This window comes from Suncus etruscus, chromosome 10, assembly GCF_024139225.1.
Source record: "Suncus etruscus isolate mSunEtr1 chromosome 10, mSunEtr1.pri.cur, whole genome shotgun sequence".
In the NCBI taxonomy this organism is placed as follows: domain Eukaryota; kingdom Metazoa; phylum Chordata; class Mammalia; order Eulipotyphla; family Soricidae; genus Suncus; species Suncus etruscus.
In genome coordinates this window covers 37,991,853-38,011,898 of record NC_064857.1, presented here as the reverse complement: position 1 = coordinate 38,011,898, position 20,046 = coordinate 37,991,853, and the positions used below count along the sequence as shown (strand labels likewise).

The 20,046-nt window shown below is 52.3% G+C and overlaps 1 protein-coding gene across 2 annotated transcripts in view; it reads left to right on the top strand.

The window, feature by feature from the left end:
- ARHGEF2 (Rho/Rac guanine nucleotide exchange factor 2) overlaps nucleotides 1-20,046 on the top strand; it is a 50,104-nt gene that overhangs the window by 16,387 nt on the left and 13,671 nt on the right. For both annotated transcript variants that reach the window (XM_049782208.1, XM_049782209.1), the window contains 11 exons: nucleotides 7,294-7,438; nucleotides 9,971-10,038; nucleotides 10,295-10,358; nucleotides 11,172-11,301; nucleotides 11,487-11,596; nucleotides 11,692-11,838; nucleotides 14,964-15,214; nucleotides 15,642-15,767; nucleotides 16,027-16,144; nucleotides 16,256-16,504; nucleotides 18,739-18,815. In XM_049782208.1, the coding sequence (XP_049638165.1) occupies nucleotides 7,294-7,438; nucleotides 9,971-10,038; nucleotides 10,295-10,358; nucleotides 11,172-11,301; nucleotides 11,487-11,596; nucleotides 11,692-11,838; nucleotides 14,964-15,214; nucleotides 15,642-15,767; nucleotides 16,027-16,144; nucleotides 16,256-16,504; nucleotides 18,739-18,815 (1,485 nt within the window). The remainder of the gene's footprint in view (nucleotides 1-7,293; nucleotides 7,439-9,970; nucleotides 10,039-10,294; nucleotides 10,359-11,171; nucleotides 11,302-11,486; nucleotides 11,597-11,691; nucleotides 11,839-14,963; nucleotides 15,215-15,641; nucleotides 15,768-16,026; nucleotides 16,145-16,255; nucleotides 16,505-18,738; nucleotides 18,816-20,046) is intronic.

Genomic DNA, 20,046 nt, shown 5'->3' with positions numbered 1-20,046 from the left:
GTCTGTTTATTTTTCAACCGTTTGAGCTGACACCTTGGAGTAGAGCCAGGGGGGGCGGAAGGTTTTTTGAAACCACGGAAATTTGGTTCCACCCTAAAAAGGAAAACGGGGTGGGGGCAGCCGACGACTAGGGGGGGCTGGCTTGCAGAGTTGGACAAGTGGGTCCTGGGAGGGTGGAAATGTGGTCCTTTTTCCACGGGTGGGCCAGTGCGCTGTGTGTGTGTGTGTGTGTGTGTGTGTGTGTGTGTGTGTGTGTGATTTTTAAGTATGTGTGTGTGTGTTTTGGGGGAGGTGTAAGAATCAGGGGTCCGACTGGGGTGGGAGGGTCTGAGAGGCAAAGAGGCAGGAGGGTGCCTTGTCAGTTTGGCTGGTTGGAAGTGGGAGTCCCCCCAAAGCTGCGGTTAGGGAGGGGAGTTGGTTCCTAGCCACAGACCCTGGGTCCCCTCTTCCCCTCCCCCAGGCACACCAGCTGTCTCTTCCTTTTATATTGTGCTGGGAAGTCTAGAGGGGACACTGGAAAAACAAGAGTTGAGAAAGATGTTCTTTCCTGCTCTGTTTTGAAGACAAGGTTAGAACTAAGCTGAATTCCTGTCACCCACAGTCACCTATGGGCCTTCCGGAATCCTTCCAAGAGGAGAGGAGAGGATTTCTCCAGCTCTCCCTCTTGCTTCCTTTCTCTTTCTCTCCATTCCTCCTCTTCAGGCTCTTCAGCCCCACCCCCTCAATTCTCTTTGCTCCATTTCCTACATCCGAGGGCCCCAAACCCCATCGGTCCCCTTCTTCTAGTCTCCTGTTCTCTCTCCTCCCCCAAACCCTAACCTAGAGTCTTCCAGAACAAAGGCTGCTTTCCTGTCTGGCAGGCAGGGTGGGCAGGAGATCTTCCACAAACACCCTGGAAGCTGGGGGGCGTCCCTTTGGCTGCTGAGGACCCCAGCCTTGTAGTGTGGCAGGCAGGTGGAGCGACTGGGGAGGAGGGACTCTTTGTTCCCAGAAATGGAGATGGGCCAGCCTTCGGGAGGAGGGTTGCTGGGGACCTCAGGTGGGAGCAGGCAGTCTGGGAGGAAAGTTGAAGAATTATATGAAGGCTGAAACTTGGGGGCAGAGGAAAAGGTTAGGACTTGAGGGGAGGGGAACTGACAAGGGTGTGGGGCCCCCTGACTGAGCTTCAGGAAGTCTGGGGTTGGGGGGGTTCCTCTGAAGAGACATTAGCTGGCAGCTCACCTCGGTTTAGTGGAGAGGACAGATCTGAATGTGTGAATTTCATGCATCAGTGTGACTGTGTGTGTGTGTGTGTGTGTGTGTGTGTGTGTGTGTGTGTGTGTGTCCTTGTGTCCCCAGATGCTCTGGGAGCAGTTTTGAGGTCACACCAGCAGTGCTCAGGTTTATTTACCCTTGACTCTGTGCTCAGAGATTACTCCTGGTAGGGCTCAGGGGACCCTGTATGGTTCTGGGGACCAGATCACACCCTGGCCAACGATGTGCCAGGCAAACACCTCTCCCACTGTCCTTATCTCTGCTGTCCCTGATTTCCTATTTTGAACGGTTACCCCAACAATAGGGAGCTTTTGCTCCAGACCTAGAGATGTAGCACCTTTCTTTCCTTTAGCCTCTGGTGTGAAGCAGCCTGTAAGGACTGAGGGGACAGAGAGAACAAACAGGGACAGTGGCTGGAGGAACCAGGGGACCCTCCTAGACTTGTTTGTGTCTCCTGGGGGAGGGGGTGCTTCGGCAGCTGTCCCCCGCCCGCCCCGCGCTGCCCGTCTGTGCCAGGAGGGCAGGGAGTCCTGACGGCTATTGTTCAGTCACAAATGCCGTCTGTTTTCATTCCTCTCCCCTCCCTCCTTCTTCCCTCCCTTCTTCTCTCCCCTGACCTGACAGGTGTGGCAGGGTGGGGGGCAGGCTGGGGTCCTCAACAAGGGTCGCAGGGTCTCTGGACCCTTAGTACCCCATTTCTGCCTACCTGATGTCCAGGTCTTTCTTCCTTCATGAAGCAAATGTCTGTGAAGGGGCCCGGAGAGATAGCACAGCGGCGTTTGCCTTGCAAGCAGCCGATCCAGGACCAAAGGTGGTTGGTTCGAATCCCGGTGTCCCATATGGTCCCCCGTGCCTGCCAGGAGCTATTTCTGAGCAGACAACCAGGAGTAACCCCTGAGCATCGCCGGGTGTGGCCCAAAAACCAAAAAAAAAAAAAATGTCTGTTAAGTTCCTTTGTGTGGGTACCAATGGACTTTTTTGGGTTTGTTTCTGATTCTAGCTTTCCTTTTGCATTCTCTTCAACCCCCCACCAGGTAGCTCTGGTGGCCTTCAGCATCCATGTCAACAACAGTCACCGGCTTTGATTCATATCCAGCCTGGCTGACTGAGTATTTTTGGGAGCCTCACCCCAGCTTTCTTAACACTGCTCCCCTCAAAAAAAAGCAGAATCTGGCTGAGATTATTCTATCTCCCTTTACTGCTCCTGCCAGGCTCCTCTTGTGTCCCCCTGCTCTGAAATGAACCCTCACCCTTAGGTGTCCCTGCTGAGGGACCACCCAGGGACCCAATAGAGGGTCTACTCTGGGGACTCCCCATCTTGGAGAAGGGGCCACTGTCAGAGGCAGCTAGAGCAAAGATAGTTCTGTTCTGTTCTGGATCAGCTGCGTTCAAGGCAAATGCTCTACCACTGTGCTATGTCTCCGGCCCCTAGAGCAAAGATAGTTCTGAATTTCAAATGATGCCCCCCAGGTTGGGACACCCCTGGCAGGGAGTCAGGAGCCAGCCTGGCCCAGCCAGAGCTTGTGCGATCCCTCCCACCTCCTCCACTTGTCTCCAACCTGATCAGGTGTGATAAGAGGTAGGAGGTTTGACTTAGCCTTCTGCTCCCCAGAGGCAGTAGAAAAAACACTGGGAGAAAAGGGGAGAGGAGAGGAGAGGGGAGTGGAGCTCTGAAGTGCTAACATGACATGAGGGGTGCCCAGATCTGGGCTGAGGGTGCTATCCTGTGTCTTTTTTGAGGGGGTGTGTTTTGGGCTACATCTGACAATGCTGTCTGGGTTACTCCTGGCTCTGCACTCAGGAATTACTCCTGGTGGAGTTTTGGGGAACATAAGAGATGCCGAGGATCAGGTTGGCCACATGAATGGCAAGTATCCTACCTGGGGTTCATCCTAGGCCCCCCACCCATCCTACCCTGACTCCCTTGGTTCCTAAGCATGTATTGAGGGCCTGTTGTATGTCAGCCCCTATCACATTGCTGTGCCATTGGTGTGGAGGCTGTGGAGGGGCGGGACTTCCTGGGAGGGTGTGCTGGGAGCCCCTGCGGAAGTGCCTAGTCCTAGTGTTGGTGGGGTGTGCGATTGGGGACTATCATTGGACTTTTCTTTTCATTTTGTTTTTGTTCTTTTTGTTTAGTTTAGTTTTTTTTTTTTTTTTTTTTTTGGGTCACACCCAGCAGCACTCAGGGTTACTCCTGGCTCTATGCTCAGAAATTGCTCCTGGCAGGCTCAGGGAACCATATGGGATTCGAACAATCAACCTTCTACATGCAAGGCAAATGCCTTACCTCCATGCTATCTCTCTGGCCCTCTCTCTTTTTTTTTTTTTTTTGGTTTTTGGGCCACACCCAGCGGTGCTCAGGAGTTACTCCTGGCTGTCTGCTCAGAAATAGCTCCTGGCAGGCACAGGGGACCTTATGGGACACCGGGATTCAAACAACCACCTTTGGTCCTGGATTGGCTGCTTGCAAGGCAAACACCGCTGTGCTATCTCTCCGGGCCCTCTGGCCCTCTTTTTTTTAAAATAATTAATTTATTTTGGTGGGGGATACACCCAGGTCCATCCTGGGAAGGCCACGTCACTCCGGCCCCTTTGTTTTTGTTCTTGGGGCTACACCTGGTGGTGCTCAGGGTTTATTCCTAGCTCTGTTCAAAAATCACTCCTGGCAGGCTGATGGGGAGGATTGGGGATCAAACCCAGGTCGGCTGCATGCATGGTAAACGCCCTACCTGCTGTGCTGTAACTCTGGCCCCATCATTGGCCTTTTTTATTTGGTGGACAGCTTGAGGCCTAGGAATGAGGGGCTATTCTACAGTGGTAGTGGTCAGGTATGTTAGTGGGAGAATAGTGACATCATCTTTCTGGTTTGGGGCCACTCCTGGCTCTGTGCTCAGAAGACACTACTGGAGGACTTTAGGGGACCTTGTGTTATGCTGGGTGGGGATTGCAGGCAAGCCAAACACCTTCCCCTTATCTCCCCTGGGATTTTATTTTTTTGGGGGGGTTGGATTTTGGGCTCACACCCGGCAGCGCTCAGGGTTTACTCCTGACTCTGTGCTCAGAAATCGCTCCTGGCAGGCTCAGGGGACCATATAGAATGCTGGGATCGAACTGGGGTCCATCCTCGGTTGACCGCATACGAGGCAAACGCCCTACCGCTGTGCTATAGCTCTGTCCCCTCCTGGGATTATTTTAATAGCTGGAAGGAGTAGGATGGAGAACTGGATACAAGCCCATTTGCTCCATCTCTGGGGCAGGCACCCTTGGTAAAAGGGCTGTGTCCTTTGCATACCCAGAGCCCCAGCCCCAGGGTGGGACAGGCCATACCAGGACAATAGCACGAGGCAGTGACAGGGCCATTGGGACTGGGCCACTAGCCTTGGGATGTGCATCTGCTGGGGATGCTGCCCGCTGCTGGCCCATCCAGAGAAGGAGTCCCTTGGAGAGCACGTGAGTGTGGGGTGGTAGAGGAGGTGGTCTGTGGGGCATGGACACAGGAATGTGCTCACCACCTTTTTACCTCTTGTGGAATCAAGTCCCAGATACCTGGGTTGGGGAGGAGGGACTGGGGAAAAGGGTGCTAGCTGGGGATTCTCTATGGCAACCCTTTGGGCTTGACCCTCATCCATAGCCACATGTGGCTTTGTGTGTTTATTTTCTGGCTTTTGGGCCACACTTGGCAGTGCTCAAGGCTTACTCCTGGCTCTGCCCCGGAACACTCCTGGCGAGGTTACGAAGACCCTCTGGAGTGCTAGATGGAGATCAAACCTGGGTTGGCCATGTGCAGAACAATTGTCTGACCTGCTGTCCTATCTCTCTCGCCCCAGTTGTGACTTTTTAATTCTGGTTTCGCATTTGTTTGCTTCTAATTCAAATGTCCTACGTATTACACTTTATTTTGTATTTTAATTTTCTTTATGGGGGTCCCCTCTGCACTCAGCAGTGCTTAGAGGCTACTCCTAGCTAGATGCCTAGGGATTGCTCCCAGAGGGGTTTTGGGTGGGATGTGATGGGAAACCCCACCATGTGGGCAGGGAACCGGGCCCCCCAATGTGCAGAGTGTGTGCTTGGGCCGTTGCACGTTCGCTCTATCTTGTGGGGCCCGGAGCTCTGGTTTTATCAGCCACCACTGAAGATTGGCAGAGCAGAGGGGAGGAGCTAAGGGAAGAAGAGATACTTGAACTTGCTCGAGGGCCTCGAAAATTGTCATTTGAGAGAGGTAGGGAGTAATCTCTAGTGTCTAATGAGATCTAGACTTTTCTAGGGGCTGGTGGCAGCGAGCAATGGACTAGACAAGGGAAACATGGAACACTAAAATCCTGGGCTTGGAGGGCAAGTGAACTTTAATTAGGTCCTTCAACTTGGAGGGAGGACTTTGGGAGGAGCAGGCTGCAGTGAGGAGGAGGGAGAGGCCCAGGGCAGCAGAGGGGAAGTGACGCTGAAGGGGAAGGAGTAGGACTGGGGGGGAAGGGTTTATGATAGGACAAGGGAGGACTTGAGAAAGACTAGGAGATGGAGTAGGAGAGTAGCATGGAGACTGTAGACTCATGTCAGCAGCAAACTTTTAAGGGGAGGCCGAAGCGAAGTGAAGTATCTGCCAGCAGGAAGCCCAGAACCTCAGACCACCTGGTAGTGCCCTCTGGCCCGGTTGCTGTTGGTTGACTCAGCCCTTCCAGCTTCCTCTTTCTCTCCCGCTCTCTGTGCTAGCCCAAATTCTCCTCCCCCATTTCTAGTGTGGCTGGAGTCACTCAGCCCCCATATCCACTCCTGGCTCCTCAGATCAACTTCTCCAGAGCTCCCAAGTCTCCCACCGGGGATCACCCTTCCCTCAGTCCTCTCAATTGTGACTTTCGGGAGGCCAGGGCATGTGTCCCAGCTCTCAGAGTCTGCATGAGAGAGAAGAGGCTGGACTGGGAAGACAGAGGCTGCAGTCTTGCTCATTCAAGGGTTCGAGGAAGTGAATAGAGGCCTCCAGGGGCTACTTGGGATGGGGCAGAGGTTAGACTTCTGGAGACGTCCCAGGACCCAGGGCCTGGGAAACAGCTCAGAAGGCTAGTAGTGAACGCTCTATATGTGTGTATGTAAGGAAGACCCGGGTTCCCCCAACCTTCCAAAACCAAAAAAAGCAAAGCAAAAATAACTGGGGCTGAGTTTTCTTCCTTGAAGACCTCAATGGGGACATTCGGTCTCCTGAGGCATCTCTGTGTCTGACTCTGTGTGTGTGTGTGTGTGTGTGTGTGTGTGTGTGTGTGTGTCTGTTTCTATGTTTATCTGTCTGTTTCTTTATATATCTATGTTGTATGTCTGTGTTTGTATTTGTCTATGCATATCTGTATCTTACATTTGTGTGCATTCGTGTCTGCATTCCGCATATATATTCATGTATGCCTGCATGCTCTGTGTAAGTTTGTGGCTCTGTCTGTCTGCATTTGTCTGTCTGCATGTATGTCTGTGTTAATGTATGTCTGTATATATGAGTTAGAGATAAAGTCAGGGTGTAACTTAGAGACCTGGGCTCTTGTCCTGGGCAGATTGTGAGATCTCCTGTCCCCTGCAGCCATTCTCATAAGGGTTCTCTGCCCACCCCCACCCCCCAGACAGTGGCTCTCTCGGTTGTCATGGTTATGTAGGAGCGCACTCCCCCCATTGGGAAGCGCTGGTGAGCTGCACCCTCGCCTTCTCTGCTCTCCCTCCTCTCTGCGCATCTTCCCACCCGGCACAGTCAGCAAAGCTGAGTGCAGCAGCTTGAGGGGCCAAGCGGAGCTGGTCTGGAAGGTCGCGTGAGGACGTGGAGGTTGAGAGCTGGGGACATGAGTGGCAACAGGAGGCAGCCCAGTCGCCGGGGCCAGGTTGGTGTGGAGCCCCTGCACACCTGGCCCTGACTCCCTATCCCTGGGAGGCATGACCTGAGACAGTGGTGCCACCCGGTTCCTGTGGGCAGGCAGCACTGTCCTATGCCCTCCACTTGCCACCCTGCACTCCTCCTGGGGCATTCTAGCATCCTCTAGCCTCACCTCCTGTCTCCCATCCCTTCCGCAGACCCGGGAAAAGGAGAAGATGAAGGAAGCCAAGGATGCCCGCTACACCAACGGGCATCTTTTCACCACCATCTCCGTCTCGGGCATGACCATGTGCTATGCCTGTAACAAGAGCATCACCGCCAAGGAAGCCCTCATCTGCCCAAGTAAGTCCCCCGGCTGCGACTTGTCCCTCTGACCCCATCAGCTACTTTCTTCCCTTTGCCCTCTAATGGCTGGGTAAGACTCTCTGGCCCAGGGGCTGTGAGAATATGACTGGGCAGGGCAGTGGAGCTGGGCAGCTGTTGTCCACTGGGTCCTTCCCCCTCTCTGAACAGCTGCTGAGGGTTGGGGGAACGAATTGGAGGAACAGCAGGAATGTTGGGGGAGAAGCTGTGGGCTCTGCAACTGGTTCTGCCTGTCTTCTGGAGAGACCGCAATCTCCCCTGCCCCTCCCTTTCTATGGACTGATGAACCCTGAAATCCCCCAAATTTCTGCAGTTGAAAGCAGCTGGGAAGAATAGGCAGTTTCTGGGCTCACACACAGTTAGGCAGGGGCAGTAACAGAAATAGATGGCGTTTTTGGTGAGGAACTATACCTAGCAGTGCTCAGGGATCACTCCTGGCTATGCGCTCAGAAATTACTCCTGGCTCAGGGGACCCTATGGGACACCAGGGGATCAAACCATGGTCCATCCTAGGTCAGCTGTGTGTAAGGCAAATGCCCTACCGCTGCGCCACTGCTTCGGCCCCACTCCTGGCTCTTTAATTACTCCTGGCAGAGTCAGGGGACCATATGAGATGCCCGGGATCAAACCCGGGATGACCGTGTACAAGGCAAGCACCGTACCTGTTGTACTATCTCTCTGGCCCCTGTTACAGGAATATATGTGCTGGGACCCAGGAATTAGGACTTAGGGTCCTCTTCTGAGCAGAGTCTCCTCTTAGAAGAATCCAGACTTACAACCCCGTAGCCCCCTGCGTGGCGAAGAATAAGTGGTCTCCCACTAGAGCAGGGTTAAGAGACCCAACCAGCATTGACTTCCAGACCTCAACCCCTAGATCCCAGAACTTAGTGAAGGAACCCCAGAAGGAGTCAGTGAGGCCTCCCCCACTTCCTGCTCAAGTTAGAGTAATGAGGATGAGGAGGGAACCCCATAAGGTCCCTCTAGAGATCTGACAAAATTCCCAATCCGGAAGCTGTTGCCAGGGGAACTGGGGGGGGGGGGGAGGCGGGCAGCAAGCACTATTTTGAGAGCAGGTGGAAAGCGGAGGTTTGATCCAGAGACACCCGGAGACACTGGGGGCGCAGGGGTAGGAGGGAGCAGCAGGGGATAAGGTGACTCCGCCCTACTTCTGTCTGTCCCTCTGCCCCACCCCGCCTGCCCTGTATTTGTGGAAGTGAGCATGGGGCTTGGCATTGTGTGAAGGAGTTTGCAGTTAGCAGAGTTTCCGGTGTGGGTGAAGGGGGAAGGGAGGCCGGCAGGGGCCATAGGGAAGGCCTCAGTGAGGCCAGGGCCTCCTGCCTTCCTTTCTTTCCTCCCTAGGGCAAGGTGGGACATGAGTGGGGCAGCAGATGTAATGTAGGAGCTGTGGAGTTGGCTCAGTTGAGGGCAGGACTTTTGGCCTGGCAGTAGGAGGCAGAGCAGAGGACAGTGTAGAGCAGGGAGCTGAGTGCTGTGGAACGCAATGGCCTGGACAGGCCACTCCAGTTCACAGTGTTCCCATCCATGGCTCTTTATCTATAGAATTTTAGTCCAGGGGTTACTCCTGGCTCTGTGCTCAGAAATCGTTCCTGGCAGGCTCGGGAGACCATATGGAATGCTGGGGATTGAACCCAGGTCCGTCCTGGGTCAGCCACATGCACTGTACTATCACTCTGGCCCCTCAGTTCATCTTTAGTCCAAAGATACCCTAGTCTACTGCAGTACCACAAGCATAGGCTAGAGCATACCCACAATTGAAATAAAGAGCTCAGGCCTACACCCTGTTTCAATTTTCCTGACTCTGTGACCTCTGCAGATGATTTGACCTCTGAGATACAGGGTTGAGGTGGATCCTATTCCATCAACAGGTCATTTGAATCTTCTCCCTAGGGTGGTTGGATGAAATCAATGCAGTAGGTTCTCTAGATTCTGGGGTTCACTCTCCTCTATGCCCTTAGCCCCCATCCCAGCTGCTCCTGTGCCAGCATCTTTTTGTAGGCGTCCCTCTGCCATCTGCTGTTCTAGGCACCTTTGTGTTTCTTGGGCTCATCTTTGGCAGCTAGAAATCCCTTCTTCCCACAGATGCCCCCCTCCTCAGTTACCTTACAGGATGGATAGGATTGGCTCCACCCATACCTGTTCTGTTAGGGTCCACAGAGGCTCCTCTGTGCATCTTCCACCCTGAAGCTGGGGGTGGATGTGAAGACATTAGGCAATAAAAAAAAGGGCTCTGGGGCCCGGAGAGATAGCACAGTGGTGTTTGCCTTGCAAGGACCAAAGGTGGTTGGTTTGAATCCCGGTGTCCCATATGGTCCTCCGTGCCTGCCAGGAGCTATATCTGAGCAGACAGCCAGGAGTAACCCCTGAGCGTTGCCGGGTGTGGCCCAAAAAAAAAAAAAAAAAAGAAAAGAAAAGAAAAAAGGGCTCTGAAACAGCAGTCGGGGGACATGGGGAGTGTCGCCCCCACTCACACTCTCTACCCCACCCTGCCAGCCTGCAATGTGACCATCCACAACCGCTGCAAAGACGCCCTGGCCAACTGCACCAAGGTCAAGCAGAAGGTGAGCGGGCTGGGAGGGCTGTGATCCTGTGCTTCCTTCAGCCTTTTCCATTTCCTCTTTCCTTCCATTCAGTCCCATTCTCTGGGGACCCTGGTCTTAGCCTCTCTCTCTCCCTGTGGTCCAGCCTGCTGTTGGCACAGGTGTGTCCACATGCCCTTAGCAACAGTTCGGCTTTCTCCCCAGGGGGCACCCATCCGGCTCCTGCCTGTGCTGGTGGCCCTTGGGTGACAGCTGTCTCTCTCGCTCTGTCTCTCAGCAACAGAAAGCCGCCCTGCTGAAGAACAACACTGCCCTCCAGTCTGTGTCCCTTCGCAGTAAGAGTGAGTAGCTGGTGGGGACCCCGGAGAGCTTGCCTCCCTGTCCGTGCTCTACTGCCCCCCTGAGGTCACCTCAGGCACAGCAACCTCCTTCCCTCATTTGATGGTGGGGGAGACCTCAGAAGGCGGGGAGCTCTTGGTCATTCCAATCTGGTGTCTGGCTCTGTGTTTGCGTTGTGCTTGGGGGTTCTGGTGGCAGTATCAGTCCCATGGGCTCTGGTGTCACTGAAAGAACATGTGCTTGGTCAGAAAGGCAGAGCCATAGGCTGAGCCCCATCTATTACCACATTCCTGCAGCCTTCATCTTCGAACTTGCTGAACTTGTTTTGGGAAGCGAAGAGATAAGACAAGCTCTTTGGGGTCAAGTAGATAACTCAGAGGGCTGAAGCACAACTTTTGTATGTGGGGTGCCTGGGTTATATCCATACCACTGCAGGGTCCCCTAGGCACCACTGGATATGGCTCCCAAATAAAACAACCCAAAACTAGAATTTTTTTTTTTTTTGGTTTTTGGGCTACACCCAGCATCATTCAGGGGTTACTCCTGGCTCTGCACTCAGAAATCGCTCCTGGCAGGCTCAGAGAATCATATGGGATGCTGGGAATTGAACCACTGACCTTCCTGGGTTGGTCTCGTGCAAAGCAAACGCCCTACCACTGCTATTGCTCTGGCCCCTGGAAGTATTTTAGAAGCATGACAATGTTATGGACTGGTGGGGTGCCATTACCATTATCTTTCTTAGACTAAAGAAGGCCACTGGGGTGGCCTGCGTCAGGGACAGACAACTCTGATGCTTCTTACTCCTTTACCCCCAGCAACCACCCGGGAACGGCCAAGCTCTGCCATCTACCCCTCCGACAGCTTTCGCCAGTCCCTGCTTGGCTCACGTCGTGGCCGCTCATCCCTGTCGTTAGCCAAGAGTGTTTCCACCACCAACATTGCTGGGTGAGCTTCTAGGGGCCCAGATAGAAAGTGAGACATTGGAGTGTGGGGGATCAGAAGGCTTTACCTGTGTTTAGAATCACAGGTAAACAGGTCATTAGAACTCGGATGACATCCTGGCCTTAGCTGTCCCCCGGGAACGTCCCTTCACCTGAGTCGGGGATACTGACCACCTCTTCCTCCCCCAGTCACTTCAACGATGAGTCTCCCCTGGGCCTGCGTCGCATCCTCTCCCAGTCCACCGATTCCCTCAACATGCGCAACCGCACCCTCTCAGTGGAGTCCCTCATTGATGAAGGTGACCGAGGCAGGATCCCTAGGGGTGGGGGAAGCTAAAAGGGGGCCCGGGACCCCCAGGAGAATTGGCCTGAATGGCCTTCCCTCCCAACTCAGGGGCAGAGGTGATCTACAGCGAGTTGATGAGTGAATTTGAGATGGATGAGAAGGACTTTGCGGCGGACTCCTGGAGCCTGGCTGTGGACAGCAGCTTCCTGCAGCAGCACAAGAAGGAGGTGATGAAGCAGCAGGACGTCATTTATGGTGAGTGACCTGGATCTGCTTTCATCAGACCACTGGGCTGTGTCCTTGCCATCTACCTCTCAGCCCCCCCCCTTTTTTGGGGGGATCACACCTGATATTACTCAGGGGTTACTCCTGGCTCTGCATTCAGAAATCGCTCCTGGCAGGCTTGGGGGACAATATGGGATGCCAGGAATCGAACCGGGGACTGTCCTGTGTTGGCTGTGTGCAAGGCAAATGCCCTACTGTTGTGCTATCACTCCAACCTCCTCTCAGTTCTCTTTCTGTTTATCCCATTAGCTTTCAGGGCTCTGTCTGGTATCTCGCCAATCTCCACTTAGGTCTCCATCTTTTTTTTTTCTCTGCCCTTCCCTCCCTTAGGTCTCCATCTTTGAGCGCTGTTTGGATACCCGTTTTGTTTGGTATCCAAGAATATCTCTTCCAATGAGTCCTTATTTATTTCTTGGGTGGGGGGGCATGCCTGGATGTGCTTAGTACTTACTCCTGGTTTTGTGCTCAGGGATCACTCCTGATAGAATATTGGAGATTGGACCCAGGTTGTCCAGAAAATGCCCTACTCACTATACTATTGCCCCCCAACCAATTCTTTTTCTTTACTCAGCACCTATTTTATGTGTCACACATGAAATCTAGACTGCAGGTTTTTCCCTAACAGCATGTAAAGTGAAGTGAAAAATGAGGGAGAAAAAAAGAAAAAAACAAAAACAAAACGAGGGCTGAAGAGCTAGTATAGCAGGTAGGGCATTTACTCACTTTGCATGTGGCCAACCTGTGCCAGGTTCAATTCCTGGCATCACATAATGGTCCCTTGAGTACTGTCAGGAGAGTAGAGTGTGTGTAGAGTCAGGAGTAATGCCTCAGCACCAAAAACCAAAAGAAAAAAAAGAAAGGCAAAATTTGTGGCCTAGAAATGATAATACACCCAGTAGGAGATTTGCTTTGCACACAGTCAATCTGGGTTCAATCCTTGACACCACATATGATCCCTGGAGCTTTCTGGGAGTGATTCTGAGTGCAGTTGGATGGGACTCAAAAAAAAAACATAAAAAAAAAAAGGATAGCACAATATTAGTCCTCAGTTACAGGAGAAATGAAGGGCCAGAGGTTGGAGAGATAGAACAGCAGGTAAGGCGCTTACCTTGCATTTGGCTGAGTGGGGTTTAATCCCTGGCATCCCATATGGTGCCCTGGGGAGTAATTCCTGAGTGCAAAGCCAGGAGTGTAAAATCACCCCATACAATGTATCTCCAACTTCAGGTCAACAAGTCTTATCAAGAGCAAGTTGCCTGCCAGAAGAGTCATTTTTGGAGTAAGAGACTACCCCTAGGTGGGGGTAAAGACAGATAGCTCAGGCTATCCTGAGCCAGTCCCACCCAGGTTTACCTGTAAGACAATCTCTGTTTTGCAGTAAAATCAAGTTGTAAACACATAGATAAATATGGTCCACAGTAAAATCAAGTTGTAAACACATAGATAAATATGGTCCCCCGAGCTGAACTGGAGCGATTTCTGAGCATAGAGCCAAGAGTAACCCCTGAGTGCCACCAGGTGTGACCCTGTTGCATTTAATTATTAATTATAAAGTCCTAGTAGTGTGAGGCCTTTCTCGGCCAGGTCCAGTGTCTGCAGCCCCTTAGGCCCGCAGGTCTGAGGGTTTAGGATAAAGGCGAGGAAATGATCCTCAGGCAGTCAGTTGAAGTTTTAGGAGACATCCAGCTTTATTACAAGGTTCTAATCACCATGTGTGGCTTCTAAACTAAGCTTTATTCAGCAGCCTTCATCAGCTGCCCTGCATCTCTCCTTTGTCTGCCTCTCTTCTTGCTGTGTCTGCCTCTCTCCTCCCCCCAGGCAACCCCTTTGTTACCAACCACAGGCCCTTCCCAGCTGTGGGAGGGTCTCACTATCCAAGTGATATAGACAAGAAGTTGGGGAAGGGGTAACATGATTCCCCCCAAAAAACGCATAGATACAAAGAAACTAGGGGTGATCTTTATTTTGGATAAAATAAGTTGTAACTAACACAGGAGAAAACCTGAACGTCACCTGGTGTGGACCTCCAAAAAGTGAGGGCCTTGGTTGAGAAGGTGGGTGCTTTGCATACAAAGCCCAGGATTTATTTTTGTTTGTTTGGTTTTTTTTTTTGGGTCACACCCGGCAGTGCTTAGGGGTTACTTCTGGTTCTATGCTCAGAAATCACTCCTGGCAGGCTCGGGGGGACCATATGGGTGCCGGGACTCAACCGATGACCTTCTGCATGAAAGGCAAACGCCTTACCTCCATGCTATCTCTCCGGCCCCGGCCCAGGATTTTTTGGTGTAAAAATCATTCCTGGCAGGTGTGTGGGAACCATTTGTGGTGCTGGGGATTAAACCCAGGTGAGCTATGTGCAAGGAAAGCAACCTACCCCTGTACTATTGCTTTGGGGCCGAGTCCAGGGTTTAATCCCCTGCACTGCATGGTTGCCTATGCCAAACTCTGCCCCTCAGCACTGCCAGCCATGATTTCTGAGCAATAAGCAGGGAATAAAAAAAGAACCACGGGGCCGGCGAGGTGGCACTAGGGGTAATGTGTCTGCCTTGCAAGCGCTAGCCAAAGAAGGACCGCGGTTCTATCCTCCCATGTTCCATATGGTCCCCCCAAGCCAGGGGCAATTTCTGAGCGCTTAGCCAGGAGTAACCCCTAAGCCACGGGTGTGGCCCGAAGGAAAAAAAGAAAAAAAAAAGAGAGAGAGAGAACCACACGTGGCTCAGTCTTGGAAGTGTGATCTCTAGTACTATTTGTAAAAATTGTAAAGTGAGGGCTGGAGTGATAGCTCAGCAATATGCCATTTGCCTTGCACGTGGCTAACCCAGGAAGGACCTGGGTTCTATTCCCAGCATCCCACTTGTTCCCCAAGCCAGGTGTGATTTCTGAGTGCATAGGCAGGAGTAACCCCTGAGTGTCACCAGATGTAGCTCCAAAACCCAAAAAACAAAAGAGAACAAAAAAAAAAAAAATTGGAAAATGAGCTCAGATACAAAACATTGACCTTAAAGGGACCTTGAAGGCTTCAGAGGTGCTCTTAGCCAGCTCCGTCTCCACCCATTAGCCCAGTGATCATGGACCGACTTCCCATGTCTCTGCAGAGCTGATCCAGACTGAGCTGCACCATGTTCGCACCCTGAAGATCATGACCCGCCTCTTTCGCACGGGCATGCTGGAGGAGCTGCAGTTGGAGCCCGCGGTGGTGCAAGGCCTGTTCCCATTCGTGGACGAGCTCAGCGACATCCACACGCGCTTCCTCAGCCAGTTGTTAGATCGCCGGCGCCAGGCTCTGAGCCCGGGCAGCACACGCAACTTTGTCATCCATCGCTTGGGAGATCTGCTCATCAACCAGGTGTGAGAAGGCCGGCGGGCAGCCGGGTGGAAGGAAGGAGGGTGTCCCTTGGGTCATCCAAGGCTCAAGATACTTGGGTGGGCCAGAGGGATAGCGCAGTGGTAGGGCATTTGCCTTTCATGTGGCTGATCCAGGATGGACCTCGTTCGATCCCTAGTAGTGTCCCATATAATTCCCCAAGCCAAACCACTGAGCTTCACAAGTATGGCCCAAAAACCAAAACCAAACCAAACCGAAACAAAAATCAAGATCCTCTTGGTGTGGGCCGGAGAGTTGGCGTGGAGGTAGGGCGTTTGCTTTGCATGCAGAAGGACGGTGGTTCAAATCCCGGCATCCCATATAGTCTCCTGAGCTCTGCTGGGTGTGACCCCCCAATAAAAGATACTTGAGTGTGCCAGCCCCCCCAGCGTGCCCCTCTCAATTCCAGTTCTCAGGTCCCAATGCAGAGCTGATGCGGAAGACCTATTCAGAGTTCTGCAGCCGTCACACCAAGGCCTTAAAGCTCTATAAGGAGCTGTATGCCCGGGACAAACGCTTCCAGCAGTTCATTCGGGTGAGCGGACATCTTTGTACCCACACACACAATTGGAGGGGGTCATTGGGAAGCACGTGGGCTTCCCCTGCATGGAGGGTAGGTGATTACTCCTGGATCTTGCTCTTGGATCATAGATGCAATGAGTTCTCACTATGGGGAAACCAGGGCCTTCACTTAATGGTGGGTACCACTAGTGACGTTGGCCCCACCCCATCCACTTTGACCACGCCCATCGTGGACAGGACCCCCGCCCTGAGCCACCCCCCATTCCTTGCAGAAAGTGACCCGCTCAGCTGTCCTGAAGCGCCATGGGGTTCAGGAGTGCATCCTCTTGGTGACTCAACGCATCACCAAGTACCCGGTGCTCATTAACCGCATCCTGCAGCATACCCATGGTAAAGAGCTGAGGGAGAGGGTGGCTGGATGTGAAGGGCTGGGACAGGAGGGACTTTTAGGGGGGAATGTGATTGAGCAACCCCTTCTTACGGATCCTTCCTCGGTTGCAGGGCTGGAGGAGGAACGCCAGGACCTGTCTAAGGCACTGGGGCTGGTGAAGGAATTGCTATCTAATGTCGATCAGGATGTGCACAAGCTGGAGAAAGAGGCCCGTCTGCTGGAGATTTACAACCGTATGGATCCCCGGGCTCAAACCCCAGTGCCTAGCAAGGGCCCCTTTGGCCGAGATGAGCTTCAGCGACGCACACTTATCCATGACGGCTGTCTTCTCTGGAAGACGGGAACCGGGCGTTTCAAAGGTCAGTATCTGCTGGCTGAGAGACAGAGGGGACCAGCCAGCCCCTGGCACCTCACTTTATGCAGCCCAGCACCCAGGGAGAGACCAGTGGGAGGAAGGAAACAAGGCCTCTATTGCAGCCCAAGTCTGAAACTTAGATTTTCTTCATGACCACATAAGGACTCTTTATCTCCACTGTTTATTCGTTGCTTCAGCCCGCGTGCCTGGAGAGCCATCCTAGGTTTGATGTGGAAGACAGAGAAACTACTAGATGTTTAGGGAATTTGGTTCTGCTGTCTGCAATGCTAGTTCTCTGGGCAGAGAACAGGCATTTGGGGCACTGAGCCCAGATATATGGATAAGCTTGATGAACAAGGGAGGAAAAAGCACATAGAGGGGGAGCTGGGGTGGTTGCACTGTGGATAGGGTGTTTGCCTTGCATATGACTTGATCCGGGCTTGATCTCTAGCATCCCATATGGCCCTCTAAGCCTGCCAAGAGTGACCTCTGAGCGCAGAGCCAGGAATAAGCCCTGAGCACTGCTGGATGTCCCCTTCCCCTACCAAAGAAGCTTAGAGAGGGTTTTGGGGAGAAAGCATCTTTAGTCTGCACTGGCAAAATCAATGTAGGACTGGCAAGCTGTTGGGGGTAGAAAGGAGGAGCAGAAGTTAACTGGTGCCTGGGACCAGTCCCCGTCTGCGCCTGCTCCCTAGGCTGGGAGAGTTAGTCTTTAGCAGCCACGTTCCTTCACGTCTTTCCTCCTTCCAGCCCTCCCACACAGCAGCTAAGAATAAAAGCCATTGGGGGTTAAAAATAGCAGGGCTGAGGCATTTAGCAAAGCCCACCCCTTCTGTGCTCTGTGGTTAGTGAGAGCTCCAAGGACGAAGGGTGAGTGGTATATTGGCTGACATCTGAGGCTTTTTAAAAATTCGGTTATCGGGGCTGGAGAGATAGCATGGAGGTAAAGCGTTTGCCTTTCATGCAAGAGGTCATCGGTTCGAATCCCAGCGTCCCATATGGTCCCCTGTGCCTGCCAGGAGCAATTTCTGAGCATGGAGCCAGGAGTAACCCCTGAGCACTGCCGGGTGTGACCCAAAAACCACAAAAAAAAAAAAAAAAAAAAAAATTCGGTTATCATCAATCATCAATTATTTTGGTCTGGAGGCCACGACTGGTGGTGTTTTTGGGGTATCATGAGGTTCTAGGCTTCAAACCTGACTATGTGTTTCAGTCTTTGAACTATTTCTTTTTTTTTTTTTTTTTTTGGTTTTTGGGTCACACCCATTTGATGCTCAGGGGTTACTTCTGGCTAAGCTCTCAGAAATTGCCCCTGGCTTGGGGGGACCATATGGGATACCGGGATTCGAACCAACCACCTTTGGTCCTGGATCGGCTGCTTGCAAGGCAAACGCTGCTGTGCTATCTCTCCGGGCCCTCTTTGAACTATTTCTACAACCCTATATTATACTGTATTTTTTGGTGAGAGGGGTATTGGGGGCCATACCCAGTGATCCATTTTTATCCCTTCTTTAAGGCTTTACATTCTGGCTTGTTTTGGTTTAGGTTTGTGGGTTGTTTTTTTTTTTTTCTGGTTTTTGAACCCCACCTGGCAGTGCTCTGGGCTTATGCACTTAGGGATCACTCTTTGTGGGGCTCATGAGACTCTGGTTTTGATTTTGGTTTTTAGGCCAAACCTACCTGTGTTCAGGGTTTATTTTGGACCCTGCACCAGGCATCAGAGGACCATATGGAAATCCGGAGATCAGGGCCAGAGCACTAGAACAGTGGTAAGGCATCTGCCTTGCACGTGGCCAACTCAGGAGAGATCCGGGTTCGATTTTCGGCATCTCATGTGGTCCTCTAGCCAGCCAGGAGTGATTTCTGAGCACAGAGCCAGGAGTAACCCTAAGCACCGGGTGTGGCCCAAAAATCAACAAAGAAAGAAAAAGGAAACCGTGTATTACAGCAATAGGTAGAATGGCTGATGTAACTGAGCTGGGTTTGTGGGCTGCAGAAGCATACTGTCCAGGACTGTTGCAAATGCTGCGACAGTAGATCAGTAGGCATAACGCCTTCTAGCCTGTTAGAAACCAAGATCTTACTTCATTGGCTCACTCAGGCAGTCTGTTCCCCTTTCATTGTGAACTAGAAGAGTGGAGGACTGGAAGTGGGGGTGGTAAGGAGGAAGTGCTCAGAGAATGGACGGGCCTCAGACCAGTCCTGCTCACACTGCCCTTGCTGTCTGTCCCCTGCCAGATGTGTTGATGCTGCTGATGACAGACGTGCTGGTGTTTCTCCAGGAAAAGGACCAGAAGTACATCTTCCCAACCCTGGTGAGCCTTTTCTTCTCGCCTGGGCGCACCTCACAAAGTGTCCTGGGCCCAAAAGAACCTAGTGCAGTCCAGAAGCGGATTATTAGAAATTGACTATGACTTGGGGCCAGAGTGGTGGCTCCAGCGGTAGTGCGTTTATCTTGCACACACTACCCTAGGACAGACTATGGTTCGATCCCCTGGTATCCCATATGGTCCCCCAAGCCAGGAGCTATTTCTGAGCACACAGCCAAGAGTAACCCCTGAGCGTTACTGAATGTGGCCCAAAAACCAAAATAAAATTGACTATGACAGGGGAGATGTGAGATGATGGGCGACAGATGGGCTGGATGTGCTCAGTGGGTGTGCACTGAGCTTTGTTCGCCTGTGTGAAGGCTGGAGTTGGTCCCAATTCCTCCCCCACTTCACACACACACACACACACAAATAGCTAACTTGTGTCATTACTAGTTGTTACTAAGGGGGGGGGGGCCCTTCCACATCTGCCAGGAAGAACCATTAATTTTCTTCTTTGAGGAGGGGTCCTCACCTGCTGGTACCCAGGGCTTACTCCTATCTCTGCTCCTGTGAGGCTAAGGGGGACTCAGTGTGAGTGAAACCTGGTCAAAGACAAGCACAGAAGCTTGTGTGCAGGACAAGCACTTTACCCACTATCTTGTCTCTCTGGCCCCTATTTATCCTTTCGTTAGATGAAAAAAGTAAAGCTGAAATTGTCCTTGTTTCACATACAGTTTCTTAGCATGTTTCTTGCCTAAGAAACAACATCAGATTTGACTCAGGTGCCCCCTCCCCTCCAGAACCCCTCCTAATGCTACTCAGTACCCAGGTTGGCAAGGGCTCGAGATGCAATTTTAATTCTTGGGCCCTGTAGTGCTGAGGTTCACCCAAGGACCTCTAGGACCATAGCCAGTGATGCTCAGGACATGTGGAGGTCATTTCAGGATGCTGAAAAATAAACCCACATTAGAGGGCTAGAGAGACAGTATAGGGCTTAAGGCACTTGCCTTGGCATGCGGCAAACTCCACTTCAATCCCCGAGCCCCATCGGGATTGATTCCTGAGCACCGCTAGGTGTAGTTCAAAAACCACACTTCAGCCGGAGCAATAGTACAGCTGGCTTGCACTCAGCAAGAACAGACCCAGATTCGGTCCCTGGTATCATGTGGTGACCCCCACCCCCACACCCTGTGCCTCCCAGGAACGATTTCTGAGCGCAGAACCAGAAGTAACC